Source organism: Ruditapes philippinarum, unplaced genomic scaffold (assembly GCF_026571515.1).
Source record: "Ruditapes philippinarum isolate M1 unplaced genomic scaffold, ASM2657151v2 ctg12910_1_1_1_1, whole genome shotgun sequence".
Classification (NCBI taxonomy): Eukaryota; Metazoa; Mollusca; class Bivalvia; order Venerida; family Veneridae; genus Ruditapes; species Ruditapes philippinarum.
In genome coordinates this window covers 13878-33440 of record NW_026855900.1, presented here as the reverse complement: position 1 = coordinate 33440, position 19563 = coordinate 13878, and the positions used below count along the sequence as shown (strand labels likewise).

At 31.6% G+C, this 19563-nt stretch overlaps 1 protein-coding gene across 1 annotated transcript; it reads left to right on the top strand.

Annotated features, from left to right (window-relative positions):
- The first annotated feature begins 1869 nt into the window (after positions 1 to 1869).
- Positions 1870 to 18384, top strand: LOC132744766 (heat shock 70 kDa protein 12A-like). Its single transcript, XM_060733548.1, has 5 exons — positions 1870 to 2105; positions 12754 to 13226; positions 14173 to 14391; positions 14704 to 14839; positions 16998 to 18384. The coding sequence occupies exons 1-5, from the start codon at positions 2075 to 2077 to the stop codon at positions 18047 to 18049; spliced, it is 1911 nt and encodes a 636-aa protein (XP_060589531.1). The 5' UTR covers positions 1870 to 2074; the 3' UTR covers positions 18050 to 18384.
- The last annotated feature ends 1179 nt before the right edge of the window (positions 18385 to 19563 follow it).

The following is a 19563-nucleotide window of genomic DNA, read 5'->3' as shown; positions in this document are numbered from 1 at the left end:
CAGAATTCAACATTTAAACATGAAATAGTAAAAGTTTGAATTTAGAAACATCCGCAGATGTGTTCATACGGCGGTTATCATGGAACCTTTAATGTGACACTTCCGTGCCATTCCATGAAAAGTGGCGTATGGTCCCCAAGTAATAAAAAGCGTGTGCCCTAATCGAGAAAACAATGGGCGGAACTAAATAAAATGGAATTTTGAAAGGGGATCAGAGGTTATGAAGCCTGCGTATCACAGATAAGACGTCAAAAGACAAATTTAAAAAGCAGGCAACATATCCTAAGGGTGATTCAACATTATTCAAATAGGAATATTGGAACCACCCAACTAGAAAATGCCGAAAAGTTGAAACTAAAAATACCACAAGCACAACAATAATGTCGTGCTGAACGATCAAGCCAGAAATAAACTGTTTGATTAGGTGTTGTTCAACTAAAAGCCAAGAGATAAGAGACTCTCATTGACAACTGCTGTGGTGTTAAATCGCTCAGACGAGGCGTGTAATTAAGGTTTAACATTAAATTCAATTGAGTATGAAAACAGTTTTAGACACATTCAAATTCCAATATCTGTAAGTTGACATTGAATCGATTGTAATAAAAAAAGATTAAACGTCAGCGATATAGAATGATAGATATTTCCAGTTATATTTTCAGACAAAAAATGTCTAGAGACTGGTAATAATTTACTCTTGAAACAAAAAGGGCAGTATTTCACATCACTGTATGTACATGCATTTATCTTTTTAGCTTAAAAATCCACTGTGGTCCAAAAAAGAGAAGATAAAAATCCCTAATGAAAGTCCAAAACTACAAACTTGAAAATTATGCAGGCTCTATTGCAACACTGAACCAGTACAATAGAATCATTACTGTTTGCAACAATTAATTGTGTACCAACATTTTGACAAGACTCGTATTGCTTCAAATACTATGCAAATTATAGAATGTTTTACATATTTTATCTAATGCAGCTTTAAAGTATTATCATAGTATTTCCTAATGTGTTTCTAAACACTGCTGCTATATCGTTAGTTTATCTGAACTTTTAGATGGATCTATTTGATATTTGTTTTGTGTGTGTAGGGGGGGGGGGTATTTAGGATATGTAGCCATTTCTTCGAATCTGTAAGAGAATTATTTTTTTAAAAATTAGTGGTTTCATTATCTTTAAAAACTTTTAATTTTCTTTGGATTTTCTTTGGCTACATCTCCTAAATACCCCCCCCCCCCACACACACACAAACAAAATAAGTATCTAAAGGTTCAGATAAACTAACAATATAGCAGCAATATTTAGAAACACATAGTTACTATGATATTAAGTGATTTTTTTTGCAACCTGCATTGATCAGAATACCAAAACTAAAGTCGATCCAGGTAACACTTTTTTAAAATTAAAAAAAGAAACCCCCCCCCCCCCCAAAAAAAAAAAAAAAAAAAAAAAAAAAAAAAAAAAAAAAATAAAAAAAATAAATAAAACCCCAAAACAACAAACAAACACAAACATTAAGCATTCTTTGTACTGGGAAATCGTTTGAGCGAGCTCTATACTTTATGATAAAAAAGTAATTTTTATAGAATTTTTTAAATGTAAAAGAAAAAAATTGATGGAACGGCCTGACTAAAGGTTAACTGAACCCCCCCCCACACACACACGCAGATCGCAAAAAGTCACATGCATTAAATACCGTGCATTTGAAACTTATCAACAATGCTAATCTACAACGACTCCTCAAGATATAGCAAAATTGTGTATTCGGTATTGTTTAAACCATACTTCATGATAGGTTAACAATCAATAAAGTTATAACTATAGGGTGGTAATGTGTATCGCAATTTTATATATAGATCGCCTATTTCGTGTAGAGGGGCACAGGTCATCATTTAAGATTTAGATTTTTACCTTTAGATTTTTTTTTCAATCAGGAAGTAAATCAACCGAAACGAAAAGTTGGAATTAACTTGCCAGACAGTTATTCGCTGTTCATGTCGAAAATTCTTAAACTTCAAGTCGATTTTGTACAATGGAAGTTTATTATTAACTATCATTTCACTTGAATTTAACAACAATGGGAAACAATCAGGATAAGCCATTAACAGGTAAACAACGGTCAATATTATATTATATATACTTTATTCAGAAATAAGACATCATATGTCCATCATCTTACATAGCTGAATAAATTAATACACAAAAGATTGTAATATCTAGATTTCACAATAAAATATCATCACAATGGCAGTCAAACAGTATATAAACAGTAAATAACAATTGTAATCATTAATTTGATCTTACCGCAATCAACTGGAAAAAAAAATATATCTAACTGATTTTAATACACAAATCATGTTTTTAACTTTAACAGGGAAGTATTTCCGGTGACTTAAGAAACAAAATTGTGTTTTTAGTTCAAAACTTTTTAAGAAATACAATGATAACTTCTGAACAACTACTTTGTTATCATTGTTTAACAGCTCAGTAAATTTTAATACATTAGCATTTCTCCAAAAAATTTCTTTTATATATCGTTTGCGTAAATCAATATACAGAGGACAGGAAAAAAAAGATAAATATATTAGATTATTATAGATTATTAAGATAATAGATTATTATATACATTAATATAAACTAATTAACTCGTCATGTGCACGCGAGAGGACACGTGCATGCGCACGCTTAGTTACTGATTATTTGCTATTATTCGCCTACTCCTTGTTCAAATCTTGTGCACTCCATTTTGTTCGTTGCCTTCCTGGGTGCATTACCGATGCTTCTGTGTGGTTGGGCACTGTTGCTTGACTGGGTTAACTAAATGTTGCTCTCCCTTGTAGATCTTTTCTTTCTTATACCAGTGGCTGTAAAACAAAAAAATAAAGACATTTATTAATAGTATATAAATAACACATGGGTAATAAACTGTCTATTTATATGGTTATAATCTCTAAATTCTGATCATTCTGTATACAGAATACTCTCTTCGCATTGTTTTTGACAAAGTGCATTTACAAAATAACGATGATATCCTACTTAGCAGGCACTCAACGTTGTTTCAACGTTGAAACAACGTTGAAATATGGTCGTGACGTTGTTCAACCAATATTCAACTGTGGGCGACCATACGGACATATTGCCAATGTATATTCAACGTTGATACAACGTTGTTTATGGTCGAAGTATTACATTTAGTTTAATCATTATATAAACTTTTATACTACTAATTTTGTGTTATCATTCCTTTATTGAATCAGTCTGTAAGTGATTTTTGTCAAGAAATTTTGCGTTACAATCTTTTCCCGGATATTCAAAATTAGTGCTAAAAAATATAAAATTGGAAATAATTTTTCACTTTCTATTAACGCTTTAAATATTAGTTAATATGTTTTGTTGTTTGTTGTTTTATTTTTTAGTTCTTTATGAATAACATTAATTTATTTATTGATATAAGTCAAAACCCCGTTTATAAAATAACACTGGTCAGGTGAAGTAATTGTTGCGGTCTATGGTTTTGTTTGTTGTCTATGATTATGGTTCGTGCAAATGGTGGCGCTGTTTCGAAAATTTGAGAACAACAGGATTCGGCAATTTATTTGGATTTCGGAGGTATTACCGTAATGTTTAACTTTAGTTTACTGATTATTTTCTAAAATATTATTATCCATTCTTAAAATTCTACTTTATTTTTTTTATGAAATAGATGAGAGATGAAAACACATGATTGAGTTGATTTGACACGTTTTCGCGACCTAATTGAATGATTTGGGTTCGGCAGGTCTTATAAACACGAAGGTTCTGATGTCCTAGGCAATTTATGATATTACAAATCATGTCATTTAATTTATTTTTCATATTATTAAACATTTTTCTGTACAATATCCTAATTAAAATTTAATCAATTATAAAATTGAAACCTATCAAGTAGTTCGGCCCACATAATTTACGTCCCAAGACGATTCGTCAATAAAACTATGTTTATATTTTAGTGATAGTATAATACAGTGTTAATTAGTTTGATAAAAATACATTATTATGAAGTTACATAACAAAGTTGAGTGTTAAACTTTAAAGTTTAATAGTCGAAAATTTATAGGGAATAAAACATATATTTCTATTTTATTATAAATTATTTTATATTCTAGATCCTGGTCCTGGCTGAAATTTAGAGCATTGCAGCTGTAGCCTGTATACTATTCATTCAACATGAAAAGGACTGTCAGGTTTGATAAATTGAAATTAATTCTTATTAATTTATATATTTGAATTTCTTTACAATACAAAGAATAAATTTTTCAACTACTGGATATTTATCTTGTCTTAAAATAAATTATTTTCCGAATATTCCTGTAACATTATTTATTTTATATAAAATTTACATTTCAGAATGCTGCATAAAATGGTCTTAGCTAGAGCCTAGAATAATAATTTCTTGGGAATATGCTGCAAATAACTGATGGGGAGCAGTTTTTCTTACCAATCATAGGTGAGACTTTTAAATAGCTTGTTTTTAATAGATTTTGTTGTTTTATATACAGTATTTGCTGTCAATATGATACTTAGCTATGTTTCAATGTCTATGCTGTTTTATGATGTAAATTAGAGATAAGAATTTTAAGATAAAAACAAATCACTAAGTTGAGTAATTATCTGTATAATTTGAGATTGACCAAGTCACTTTTAACTACACACTTCTTATTTTTATTTGCAGAAGCAGTAAGAGTACTCAAACACTTGACATACCAAGAAAGATCTAGAAGAAAAGATTGAACAGATTGTACCTTAATTGTTAAACTATTAAAGTGAATTAAGCTGCACTTGAACTGTATTTTTGAAATAAAATATCTGAAGTATTTAATATTGTCTTGATATTTTGTTAAACTTGGTTACTTTGCTTTATATCCAAAAATTAAAGTAAAGTAGGTTTTCAACGTTGAAATGACATTGAAACGCCAACGTTGAAGCTGCACCGTTGTATCAACGTTAAAATTTTTCCGTTTTTTAAAACTTTAAACCCAAAAAAACCATTTTTTTAAAAAGGGGGAAACAAATTTAATTTTTTCATGTGCCTGCGGGTATGTCTGTCCAATATCTGTAAACTTTTCAATGATTAAATTTTAAAAATTTTTTTGCATATTTTTTATACTTTGTTTTAAAAGGGTATACAGATTTTATAGCGGGTTTTTCAAATTTAGTAAAAAAACCCGTTTTCCCCTTGAAAAACACCATTTTTGGATGAAACCTAAAAAGAAATTTCCTCTTTTTCCCAAATTTTCACTTTTTAAGAAATTTTTTAATATATCTTTTCCCATATTAAATTTAAGGGCTTTAAAAGGGTTAAAAAACTACCCACTTTCATTTAAATAAACTTTTTTTAAACAAAAAAAAGGCAAAAAAATATAAAAATTTTCTTTTTCTTTCATAAAACTTGGGAAAAAACCTACGTTTTCAAACTTTTTACCCAACCGCATGCCGTCCCAAAAAATAAATGAATTAGAAAATCTAAAATTAAAATATGTCCAAATCCAAAATTTAAATATAAAAATAATAAAACATTTATTTATTTTTAAATATGGCAAAAATTTTTCTATTTAAAAACTTTTTTAAAAAACCCGACTATAAAAAATATATTTTTATTTTTTTATTAACATTCTAAAACCGCTTAAAAATGGATTAAAGTTTACTTCTGGAAAACTTTTTTCAACAAAAAAAACATAAATAAAAACCCAAATCCCCTTGGGGGAAACAAATTATTTGTTTCACCCCTGCATGAAAAAGTTTTTCTCCCTTTTAGTAAAATTTTCGCCCAAAAACTTTTCCGGAAAGGGGGAAAGATTCTACTCAAATTTTACCCAATTTAGCCTTGGGTAATCTATTTTCAACTCAATTCTCAATTTAACTTTTACCCCTGCCCTTTAATTTTTGAAAAGGGTATAAAAATTCACTTTACTTTAAAAAGGAACCCCCAAAGGGAAAATTTATTTTACCATTTTAAACTCCCATGGAAATGCTAAAAAAATTTAAAAGATACAAGAAATACCTTTTACCTTCCCGGGACCTAATTAAAAAATTTAAAGGGGAAATTTGAAAAAACAATAATGAAATAAAAAAAAATTAAAATTTGAAAAAAAAAGCAAAATTGCAACCAAAAACAAATGAAGTTTTAAATCAAAAAATTTTGGGAAACAAATCCAGATAAATTTACATTTGACATTTTTTTAAAAATTTTTTTAAAAGCATTTGATTTCCAGAAATATTTTTTAAAAATATCTATTTAAAACCCAAATCCCCTCATGGCGGGACAACCCTTTAACTTTTTTTCCATAACCCCCTTAAAACTTTTTATATAAAAGGTAACCAATTTATTACCCATAAAATAACTTGATTGCGGGCATTAAACTAAACCATTAAAAAAAAAAAAAGGGGTTTGACCGGGGAAAACCCAAAATTAAGATGAAATATGAACTAAACCAACGGGAAACATTCTAAAAAATTTAGTTTTATGTTTTTATCAATTTAGCACAAATAAAATTTTAAATTTTTCCCTGATCCAAACAAATAAAAATTTTATTTTAAAACTTAACTAAAAAAAACCGGGTTTAATTTGAATTTTTAAATTATAAAACCTTGAAAACCAATGAAAAAAGGGTAAAAACCCATCAAAAAAAAATATTTCTTTTAAATTTCATCATATTCCGGGCCCCTCCATCCTTTTGATGAATTTCCCCCAACAGGAAAATTTTTTTCATCTTATATTTGGATTTTTTTAAAAAAAAAGTTTTTTAAATGTTTAAACGTAGAATAGTCTGAAGGACAAAGGAAAAAATTTTAAAAACAAAAAATTTGTAAACATTTTTTAAACACCCTTCAAATGGAGTTAAAATAAAAACCCCCTTTAAAAAAATTCCATGTCTGCAACAGCAAAATTAAAAAATTCTGCGGCCCTTCATTTTTTAATTGGGCCCCAAAAGGGGGAAAGGGGAAAATAACGGGGTAAAAAATAAATGAAAATAAAATTTTAAAGGGGAACGTTCTTTTTAAAATTTACTTTAAAAAAGGGGTCATTATAAATAAATTTTTGTTTTTTTGATTTCTACCCCCCATTGTAGAATTTTTTGCACCCCCACCCTAATAGCTCGGGTTTAATAAATCGTACCCCCAAAAATTACTGAATAATATTCTAATTCGGGTTTGTTCCCGGCCCAAACTGCAAATTTTTCTCACCCTGTTTTAATTTTCTTTCCTGTTACTTTTGGGGGCCCAAATATATGTTTATAGTACATAATTTAAAATCATAATTCAAAAAAAGTTTTCCAATGAAAAAAAAAAATTTCAATATACTGTGGATTATTAAAATGAAATAAACTTTTTAACGGGGAAAATTTTTAAACCCTGTAGAGATCTTAGGGGGAAAATTCCCAAAGGGGTTGGGGTTTTTTGGTGGGCTGGGGTTAAATGGTATTCTGGGGGGTTTTGGGTTTTAAGTCAAGGTGCTTTTTATTTTTCCCACCCCCATTTTTGGGCGGGACTGATTTTAATAAATTTGATTTTTTTTGTATTAAATCAATTTTGGGTTAAATATTTAATTTTTGGCAAATAAAATGTGATTTTTTTTTTTTAAAAGGGCTTTGAAACCATACAAATTTCCCTTAAATTTTGACCTTTTTTTATTGGGGGGAGAACCCTTAATTAATATTTTTCCCAAAGTAATTTATTTAAATGATGATTAAAAAGGTTAAAAGGATTTAGCTAAAAAAGATACTACAGGAATCTTTTTTTTCCTATTAAATTGAAAAATTTTATTTTAAAAAAATAAAGGGGATTTTTCCCTCCTCGGTAATTTAAAACCATTTCCCACTGGCCAACGAACCCAAAAGGGGGTTCCCCCCTCCAAAGAACCAACCCCGTTTTTCTTCCCAAATGGGGTTAAAACGTCAATTTGATTAAATTCCCCGGGAAAAAAAATAGTAGGTACCCGGCAAAAAACCAGACTTTGATAAAATAAAACCAAAAAAAGATATAAAAACGGGAATTTAAATAGATTATAAAAAAGAAATTTATTAATTTTAATTTTAAATAGTTAACATAAAAAAGATAGAGTATTTAATTTTGATATATAGCATTTTAAAACACACAAAAAGTGCTTTAATTCATAAAAAATTTAATTTTAGGGGCTTAAAAAAACCTTCTGAGGGCATTAAAGTAAGCAAAAATGTTTTCCCTAATTTTTGGGAATTCCCACACCCCATCCCCACCAAAGCTCCAAATTGAGATCCACTTTGGTTACCTAAAAATGTCCCATACCAAGTTTTTTTTAAAAGTTTGGAATGAAAAAGATTTTAATTCTAAAATTTTAAATAAAGTTTTTATAAATTTCAAAAAGGCTTTCAAAAACCATCAAAAAAGAAATTTGTCATTTTATTTTTTAAAAAATTTTTGGAGTGGTCTGATGCATTAGTTTCTGTTTTTGGCATTTTACGTTTTCCCCTCTTTTGTGTGTGTTTTGCACATGCGTCCATGTGTGTGTTTTTTACATTATATATTTAAAACATTTTTTTAAACACCCTTGCCCAATTTCAACCAAACTTACGGGGTTGTTCCAGAGAAAAGGCCTTTAAAAAGTTGTTCAAAAGATTTAAATGATCCTAGAGCATAATATTTTGCAAAACCCTTTGGGTCGGGAAACATTCACAAGATTTTCACATTTTTACCCGGGGGGTAAAATTAGCCCGGGGCACTGGGGTTCATAGTTTTTCCCTATATGAAATGTATTTAAAATTTAAAAAATCTTCCCCCTTGAATTGCCCAAAGACAAAAAGGGTTTTAATTTGCATAACATTTGGTATGAAAACCTCTCCCAAGTTTATTCACGTTCCCAAAAAAAAAGGGCCCAAAGTAAGCCTCCCCCCTGGATCATATTTAAATTTTCCTTATATGAAATATAGAAAAAAATTTTTAAAATTTTTATTTAGAGTTTAGATACTTGGTAAAAAATATCATAAATTACTCTTTCCCAAAAATTTTCAAAGTTCCAAACTATGAAAAAAGGAAACCAAAGGGTTCATAGGTTTTCCTGAAATGTAAAAAATTTTATAAAAAAAAAAAACTTAAAAAATATTCTCCTCTGGTTAAAAAAAGGGTTATTTTTATATTTGGCATAAAAATTTTACCCTGTGTAGTTAAACCTTACATTTTTTCAAATTATAGCCCTTTAATTTTCCGAAAAATTAAATTTACTTTAGAAAAAAATTTAAAATTAAAGCAAAGAGTTTAAAAGGCTTTATGCCAAAATTTTGTAAAGGGTACAATCCCTTTTTTTTTTGAATCTTTTAATTGCCCTATGGAGGCTTTTTTTAAAGTGAATGCTTTTTTGCATGAAAAAAAATTTTTCTTTTAACTTTTAAGTCTTGCTAAAGTTTAAATCCCAAACTTTTTTGGGATTTTACAAACCCGAATTTGGCCCCCCTTTTTTTTAAATTAATGGGAAAAAACACTTAAGACTTTATTAAAAACCATTTCCCAAATTTTGGATTCCCCCCGCAGATAAAAAACCGGGTTTTTTTTCAAACCGGGATTCTTATTCTCTTCATTTCGCAAACCATAGGGGTCTTCCCGGGGAAAAACCATTTTTAGGAAGACACCCCCTTTTTTTGCCCTATTAATAGCTTAAGAAAAAAAAAGCCTAGTTTTTTTGTGTTCGAAATTGACTGTAATAAAGAAGATATTTTCTATTGATTTAAAGTAGATTAAAATCCCCAGGGTTTAAATGAAAAGCAAGTATAACAGTCCTTCCCAGGGGCTTTATTTATTTTTTTCCCCCCTTTTTTTTCCTCGTTTAGAGCACACTTTTTTTATAACGGGGGACCATACGCCGTTTTCCTGGAATCCAGGGAAAGGTCCCCTTTAAAGGTTTTTAAACCCCCGGGTATAACACCCCTCTTTTTTTAAAATTCAACTTTTTTTAACTATTTCATGTTTAAAATTTTAAATTTCTGCTTAACCCGGGTTTCTAGGGGGCGGGGAAACGGTAACTTGCCCCTTTCCATACCTCCATAAACAGGCTAAATCAAACCGACCTGCAACTTTTCAATTTTCCGTGGGGGCTTTCTTTGGGGTTTCGCCCTTAATCATTTCTTTGTCTGCTTTTAATCCATTTGGGGCCCATATAATTATTCACATTTCCTTTATTTCCCGTTAAAAACGGTTTGTTTATTTTTTTGACTATTAAACCCAAAATTTATTTTATACGTGAAAAAACATTAGTTAAAATGTTTTTATTACTCTTGGTAATGCTTTTGGTGAACTTCGAAAAAAAAATGAATAAAAAAAAAATGGGGGTAAATTTTATTGCATTTATTTAGAAAGTAGCCCACGGCCCCAAAATTTTTTATACTGTTAAAGATCTCGCACTAGGCTACGGATAGTATAGTATTACGACCGTTATGATATAAACTTACTACATATTGCATAATACTGCAGTAACCCAATAGTACCAACTTTACAAGAAGAAGTAAAAATAAAATTCAAGAATGCCTACGGAAAAAATTAAAACTACCGAAAAATGAGGGTTATAAGAATTTAAATTTGCTATCTCAAGCTAATGTTATATTAAACCCTTTCAGTCCATCTTTAAAAGTTACTAAACTGAGATTTTATATATAACCGGTCAAAATATAATGTTTTTTTCGCTGTAACTTTTATTTGAAATAATAAAAAAGAATGACATTTTACCCAAATAATTGTGGGTTTTTAATATACGTAAATATTCCTTTATCAAACATAAAATTCAACATTTGACCGTAGAAATGTGTCTTTAAAGTAGGGCATTAAAAGAGGAAAAAAATCGTCTAGACAACTCAATTTACCGGACATTGCGTTTAAAAATATTTTGAAGTCTAAAATTGAAAATTAAGCAAGGAAACTACGACTATTGAATGGCAATGTTAAGATACTGGAAAAACCCAGTTTTTCACTAAAATAGACACGACACCAGTTTTACCAAGAGGGCCCAATAAGGGGTTTCAATTTAAATTAACACATTAAATCAATGAAAAAATTGATTCTTCATAACCTCAACAAAAAACTTTTTTATTCAAATGGAATTCGTTTTTTTATCATTTTTTTTTCATTTTTGCATGTTGCAAAAGCCGTAAAACCCCTATTTTATTAATCCATAGCTGTATTAAAGTTTCTTTCCCCATGGGCGGTAACCCGTTTCCTTATATGTTTTTAATTTTTCATTTTTTTTGTAAAGACAACAACAAGAACGAGTTTTGTTTGAACGAAAATTATAAAATCAAATATGTTACGATTGTCTCTGAGGTAACGTTGAAAAATAAAAGTAAAACCTATCTAAAAGAACCATTAAGGGCCTAATATAGGGGATACGCGACAGATTATTCCCCCGCATGACCAGGTCTACTGGAAAACTAGTAAACAAAAGGGTATTAAGTAATAAAGAACTGAATCAAAAATATTGCAAAAGCAGAGTGTTTTGTTGTTACACAGGAAATTGAAATTCTAAAACTATAAACCGATAATATGGCAAAATATACCCCCTAATATACTATAAAAAAAACACAAGGAATGAAACGCCTTTCCCGCAACCCGAACATAATGTACGCCGAACAAATCAACAAAACAAATCAAAATATTCTATCTGGCCATTTCGAAAAACAATAATAAATGCATCAAATACCACCCGATAACTTTTTTAATTTTTTCGCTAGCTATATATGAATAACATTTTCTGATTACGATCTGAGTTTGTCGCCGATCCATTCCCGTGACGTGCACTTGATTTTGAATCGAGGAGAATATATTTATAAAATTATTTTAATAAGTTCCCCAAAATAACAGGTAATGTATAAAAGTTTTATACACAATATTCTATGTACCATCTTCATGGTAAAACCTTTTACAAATTACTTATTTAATACAATACATTAGAAAAGGGATAACCACCAAAGCAAGAACGGTACGTAAATCTTTTAAAATAGTACTTTCGTTTTTAAAAAAAATTGAGAACTCTATTTGATATGGCCCAGCAAAAAAATAAATTCAGCCTGTCGTAAGAAATAAATCAGTCATTTTTTCTAGTTTGACAGTATTTACTTGCAAACTTGTTATTTTTGGAACTTGTTAAAAATAATTTTAATAAATATTATTCACCTCGAATCAACATCCAGTGACGTCACGGAATGTAGTCGGCGACAAACTCAGATCGTGGGAAATAATCAGAAAATGTTGAATTATTCATATAAAGCTACGAAATTAAAAAAGTTATCGGTGGTATTTGATGCATTTATGTATTGTTTATCGAAATGGCCAGATAGAATATTTTGATCCGTTGTTTGGTTGATTTGTTTCGGCGTAAATTATGTTCGGGTGGGGAAAAGGCGTTTCATTCCTTGTGTTTTTTTATAGTATATAGGGGGTATATTTTGCATATTATCGTTAATAGTGATAGAATTTCAAGTTCCTGTGGTCGTTATTTACTTTGAAATAGAAAGTGTGTGTACGATTCAGGCCGGATGATTTTTTAATCAAGCAAAAAATAAAGCCTTATTTGACAGGAAAAGATTTTGTCGGTAAACTGATTTGCAGGTAAACATGTAGGATCCCAGTATAATGAGATGTTTCCAGATTTTTTTAACTAATGATTTCTTATGCTAAAGTGACAACGTAATTAATAAAAGGAAATTATAACCAGCTCATATTCCCGCAAAACATATGTCTCATCATTTTGTTTTACAGAACATACAAGCCACAGTAACAGAGCTCCGTCCAGGAGAGAAACACATACATCATCTGATGTTTCGTTAAAAAATGACGATTTCAAAGATATGGCTGTATCTGGAAAGAAAGCAAACAGACCGTCAGACATTCCATTTAAAAGTGACGATTTCACAAACATGGCTGTGTCTGGAAAAAGGAAAAGAAGTTCATACCTTGTCGTTGCCGCATTTGATTTCGGAACAACATACAGTGGTTATGCAATGTCGTTTCGAGACAATCCTTTGAACATAATCACCAACCAAAGCTGGATTGCAGGCTCGGAGAAGCTTATTTCGTTAAAGACTCCAACATGTGTCCTGTTGAAGCCAAATAAAGAGTTTCATTCATTTGGGTTCGAAGCCGAGAATAAGTATTCCGATTTATCTTTAGACGATGAACACCATGGATGGTTGCTCTTTAGGAGGTTCAAGATGAAATTGCACAACACTGAGGTAAATCCTGGGATAGCAATTTAATTGTCCTTTTTTCTGATTTCTTTTATGGGATAACAATTCAATTGTACTTTATTCTGAAAACTTCATGTACAGTCATGCACAGACTCAATCAAACCGAGGCTGCTGTTTTCATTCCAGATTTTCATACTAAATTCCAATACGCCTTGCCGTATAATAGTATTCTGTTTTGCTAGATTTGGTTAAGGAATGCGTTCGTTTAATGCCACCCCTCCTTGTTAATCTTTGTTCTCATATTTAAATATTCAAATGGCCGCCAAAAAACGGCAAGTTTGACTAAAAAAGATAAAATAAGAATCCCTTAAGTCCAAAGCGGCAAAATTGAAAAAGTTGCAGGCTCGAGTTTTCTGTTTTTCTGAATTTGACTGAGCCTGTTAATGGACGGTACTGTCAAATGCAAACTACCGTCCACGCCCCCCTCCCTCCCCAGCTTAAGCAGAATTCAACATTTAAAACATGAAATAGTAAAGTTTTGAATTAATAAACATCCGCAGATGTGTTCATACGGCGGTAATCATGGAACCTTTAGTTGTCAGTGGTAAATGCATGTTTCTGCCCTCACATCTAGCAAGGGCATAATGAGAATATGGTAAACGATAGAATACATTGACGTTCTAGAGAATATATGAATGTTAAACTATAGCCTGATTACTTGTAACGTTTTATAAAGTAATTGCGGATGTTTCTTTATTTCACCATGTTCAGTTTTAAATGTTGAATACTGCATCAAAGCATGTAATAGAGAACATTTACGCAAGAGCAGCTTTCACTAACTACTACAATCCATGAACAAAGGCTCAATCTAACTGATCCTGCAATCTTTTAACTTTTGCCGTTTATTGGTGTTCTTTAGAGTGTTTTTTTTACAAAAATCTGGAAACAAAGTGAAGTTAATGTATTTTAATGTATCACTTTATGTTTAAAGGGTTTATCTAGAGATACAACTGTTGAAGATGTGAACGGAAATTCAATGCCTGCGATGACGATATTTAGCATGTCTTTACGCTACCTACGGGATCACTTTGTAGAGTCACTGGAAAAGAAAACACTAGGAGTTACGGAGACTGACGTTCAGTACGTTATTACTGTTCCAGCTATATGGGACGACAGAGCCAAACAATTTATGAGAGAAGCCGCTGTAATGGTACATTGTATACAGTACTTTTATATTACTTTTATTTTCAAGTATGTCCTGTTGGGCCTTCTTTAGTGATTTTTTATTTCTCTTTTTTTATATCCTTGCACGATATTTAAACTAAGTACCATTTTGTGATCTGCATGAGGCAGAAAATCAATACAAATATTAATATCGGTCCAGGGTTCTGTTAAGATTTCTTTCATAACTTTCATAACTTTCTGAATATTTTATTCATTAATCTATTTATCTAGATTTCCATTTAAGGGGTAGAAAATATACATGTTTTATACATTGTAGAATGCATATCGCTTGTTTCAGTCTGGAATGGAAAGCAGTCGGTTGTTGTTAGCATTAGAGCCCGAGGCAGCCTCGATTTGGTGCCAGGTTGTCACAACGCAGGAGGAACAGATCCTAGCTGGAGTTGGGAGTAAATATATTGTCGTGGATCTTGGAGGTAAACCTACTTGATCATTTATACAATTTTCTATTATTCTAACACTTGATTTGTATAAACATATTTTCGCTGGCAAAATTTGACAATGTTTTGTTCTTGGGTTGTTATACTTGCATGTATGTGCAAGGTAAAAGTGTCAAGAGACTTATAATTGGGGGGGGGGGGGCTGCGTCCTGCGAACGTTGCCTTTACCTTGTTGATCTTTATTCTTGTTGCGTTCATTGAACCTTACCTTGTTGATCTTGTTTATCATATTTTTTTTCTTGTTTTTTTTTCAGTATTTTAGCCCCTTTCTATACACCTATAGGTTTTTATTTCATTAATTTATCCCCCCCCCCTTCTCCGGGTTTCCTGTGCCCTTCCCCTGTGCCCTCCGACTTTATGGGCCTATTATATTCAATCTTTTTTTTTGTTTTCTTTGAATTCCTTATCGGTTACTGAGTATATCTTCTAATGTATCATTTTAATAATTAGCTTGCCCATGTTCTGCCTTTTTTGCCCTGTCCTGATTTTGTTTGGGGTCAACCTGGGCTCCTTGCCACTGGTTCTTGTTGCTGGATCATGTTGGGGTGAATGCCGCCTTTCCTTGTTAATCTTGTTTATCATATTTTTGGTTGTTCAAACAGTTACCGGAATGTTTGTTTATCATAGACAACGCAGTAAATTACATCAATCTATATATCATTTTGTTAGTTATTTAGCATACAAATGTATAATGTAAAAGCATATTATTAGTCCCCTACCGGTTTACCGGAGGGGACTTTAGGTTTACCCTCCGTCCGTCCGTCCCTCTGTCCGTCAGTCCGTCCGTCCACAAAACTGGATCCCGCGATAACGCAAAAAGTACTGAAAATATTTTCATGAAACTTGATATGTGGATAGATGACAGTATGGAAATTATGCACGTCTTTTTTTTTCTTCCTATGTTGAAAATTCTGGTTGCTATGGCAACAAATAGACTGAAAATATGGCAAATTTTACACATAACCTGGATCCCGCGATAACGCAAAAAGTACTGAAAATATTTTTATGAAACTTGATATATGGATAGATGGTAGTAAGGAGATTATGCACGTCTTTTTCTTTTTTTCCTATGCTGAAAATTCTGGTTGCTATGGCAGCAAATAGACTGAAAATATGGCAAATTTTACACATAACCTGGATCCAGTGATAACGCAAAAAGTACTGAAAATATTTTTATGAAACTTGACATATCAGTAGATGGTAGTCTGGAAATTATGCACATCCTTTTCTTATCTTCCTATGTTGAAAATTCTGGTTGCTGTGGCAACAAATGGACTGAATTTTAAGATTTCTGATTCCTGTTTTATAAGTTTTTTCACTATAAGTTCTTTATTTCTTAAGGTGTTATCTTCAAACTTTAAATATATGTTGCTAGTCATCAACCACATCATATGTGACAAAGTTTACAACTCTAACACAAAATTTATCAGAATTACCTCCCTTGGACTTAAAATTTTCATGAAAAAAAATATTGTTTTTTTTAATACTTTCTTTTTTTCTGAATGTACCTACTTCAAACTTCATATATATGTTTCTTATTATCACTCAACATTTGTGAGAAAGTTCAATACTCTAGCAAGACTATTTCCAGAATTATGCCCCTTTTGAACTTAGACTTTTTTTTCGAGAAATTGGTAATTTTTACTCCAACTTTTACAATCATGATAGGATTTTCTTCAAACTCCCACATCATAATAATATGACAAGGTTTATAAATCTAGCATCCATATTTCCAGAATTATCTTTTCCTTAAACTTTTAATTTTTCTTATTCGTTATTTTTAAATTTTATTTGTTACACTCACATCATGACTATGACCATTTGCATCTTTATTTCAAGAGTTATCTCCTTTTTAAAAATGTTGCTTTTAAAAATGTTATATTTTGATAACAGGGATGTTTTAAAAATAACTGTAGAGTGTCCTTCAGTCCGTCTGTCTGTACATAAAAACTGTTTCCTGTGATTACTTTTATGGAACTTTTTCAACAAATTTACTTAAAATAGAAACATAAGTGAATTGCAAATTAATGGCCCTTCAGAATGTTGCTGGGGTTCTAACCGGTAGGGGACTTATGGATTGCTTGCAATACTATGACAATTGCTTGTTTTTATAGTAGTTTAAATATTGATATAGGTGGGACCGCTGATATTTCTGTACATGAGAAACAACCAAGTGGTCAACTCAAAGAACTCCATAAAGCCAGCGGGGGTCCGTGGGGTGGAAGCTATGTCGACAACAACTATATTAGTTGCTTAACTAATATTTTCGGAAAAGCTACTATTGATAGATTTAAAAAGGAACAAATGGCAGATTTCATCGATTTGCATAGAGAATTTGAAACAAAGAAACGAGGAATTAGATTTGACACCGAGGGGAAAGTCACCTTTAAGGTATATGTAGCTATGATGGACATATTTAAGGACATTGAAAGTCACAGTCTTCAGGAAAGTATAGAAAATGTTGGTCTAAGTGGCAAAATTACAATCACAGGTGATAAGCTTAGGGTTGATAGCTCCGTTGTAAAAAGTTGGTTCGACGGTCCTGTTGACAGCATGATTTGCCATGTAAAAGATATATTATCTGAGCCAAAAATGAAAGATGTGAAACTAATGCTCTTAGTAGGTGGCTTCGGGGAGAGTCAATATGTGCAAAATAGAATGGTGAAAGAATTTGGCAGCAAATACGTGATTATCCCGGAAGAAGCGGGACTTGCTGTCCTGAAAGGCGCCGTGAGATTTGGCCACGATCCTGATATAATGTCTGCACGAGTGATGCAGTATACCTACGGGATTCGTATTCTGCTGCCATATGATGAGTTTTTACATCCGTCTAGAAAGTTAAAGGTCGTAAATGGTGAGAAGAAAGCGAAGGATGTGTTTGATAAGTTTGTCACAGTTGGCTCGGAAATTCCTGTTGGATACAAGGTTACTAAGAGGAAAACTCCAAACGATATGAACCGTACATTTATACCTGTATTCAGAGCATCTTCTGATGCTCCGTATTTCACAACAGATCAGGGTTGCACGGAAATCGGATTTCTGGTGATAAATCACCCTGAAGGTAAAAGTCTGCAAGATAAAGTATTTGATGTCACATTCACATTTGGTGATACAGAGTTGTTTGTGGAGGCAAAAATGCTGCATTCTGAAAGAGAATTTAGTTTGACCATCGACTGCTTGAAATGAAATGTGAGAACAAAATATAAGATATACAATGGAGATCTATGACATATACGGAATGCATGTTCTCAATTTTAGCTTGATTTAAAATTAATAGAAATGTTTTATATCTTCTACACTTTCTAGAAACTGGTAAACATATATTCGAGAGCAGAATAATTATTAAACAGATATGTTGGAATGTGCTTGCAAATTTATTAGATTAACGGTGCGCACTGTGAAAAGGAATAGCTGATTGTTTATGTAGGAACAAGCTTTGGAAATTAAATATTGGAACTGTTTTGAATATCAATCGGTGCATTAAATTCATGTCATTGGAAATTTTAATAAAAGAAGTTATTTTGAAATGAATATACCGGTTTATGTTTATTATATCTCCGAAACGAAGTGGGGGAGGTATATAGGAGTCACCCAGTGCTCGGTAGGTCGGTCAAGCGGTTTGTTGCATTTTCCTTGTCCGAAGCATAACTTGAAGACTAGTGGTTAGAAGTCAATACAACTTTATACATTTTTCAAGCTCATTGAGAGTAAGTGCAGTGCACAAGTACGATAAATCTATATTGACTAATTACAGTGTTAATCCCCTTTGATACTTTTCCTGATCCGGAGCATTCCTTAGCACTCATTGGAATTCAAAACAGCTTCATACACATGGTCATGCACACAGAGGAAAATCAATGCATAAGAACCATAACTATATCTAAAATAATCTTAGAGTGATTGTCCTTTGTTACATTTCCGTTGCATTTTCCGTGTCTAGAGCAGAACTTGAAAACCACTAGCTGGAATGCAATACAACTTCATGCAATGGTCAAGCACAATGAAAGAAAGTACAGTGCACTAAACCCATAACTCCATCTTGACTAATCACATAGTTATTGTCCATCATTACTTTTTCTTGTCCAGTGCATAGCTTGAGGACTTATGGGTGGAACTCAATGCCACTTTATACAATGGTCAAGTACAATAATGGGAAGTGCAGTGCACAAGAAACATAACACTATCCAGAGTAATGATAAAGTAATTGCCCATTGTAACTTTTGCTTGTCGCAGAACAAAACATGAAATCTACTGGTTAGAATTCAATACAAGTTCGTGCATTGGTCATGTATATTGAGAGGAAGCGCAATGCACAGGAACCATTACTCTTTCTTGACTCATTTAACAATTATTGCCCTTTGTTACTTTTTATTGTCCAGTGCTTAAATTGAAAATTTAATTTTAATTTACTTGATGGATGACACGGTTATGGACCTGACATGACATTTACCCTCAAACAGACAATGTTAACTTTTTATCACCAAGTTGGACCTTGACCTTGGAGGTAGGATAAAATGTAAAGCATGTCACATAGTCTTATTATAACTAGAGCTATCATTCAAGGTGATAAATTACCCCACCAGCAACTTTTGACTTTTTGAAAAATAAGTTGTCTGAAGAAAAAGTTGCAATGCAACACCAGTGTGGGTCTTTATATAAGCTTGCTGTATTACAATACCTAATTCAAAACTATAGTTATC

Coding starts and splice junctions, on each gene's coding strand:
- LOC132744766 (XM_060733548.1), top strand. CDS start 2,075: ATGGGAAACAATCAGGATAAGCCATTAACAG. Junction 13,227..14,172: donor TGAAATTGCACAACACTGAG/GTAAATCCTGGG, acceptor TTATGTTTAAAG/GGTTTATCTAGAGATACAAC. Junction 14,840..16,997: donor TATTGTCGTGGATCTTGGAG/GTAAACCTACTT, acceptor ATATTGATATAG/GTGGGACCGCTGATATTTCT.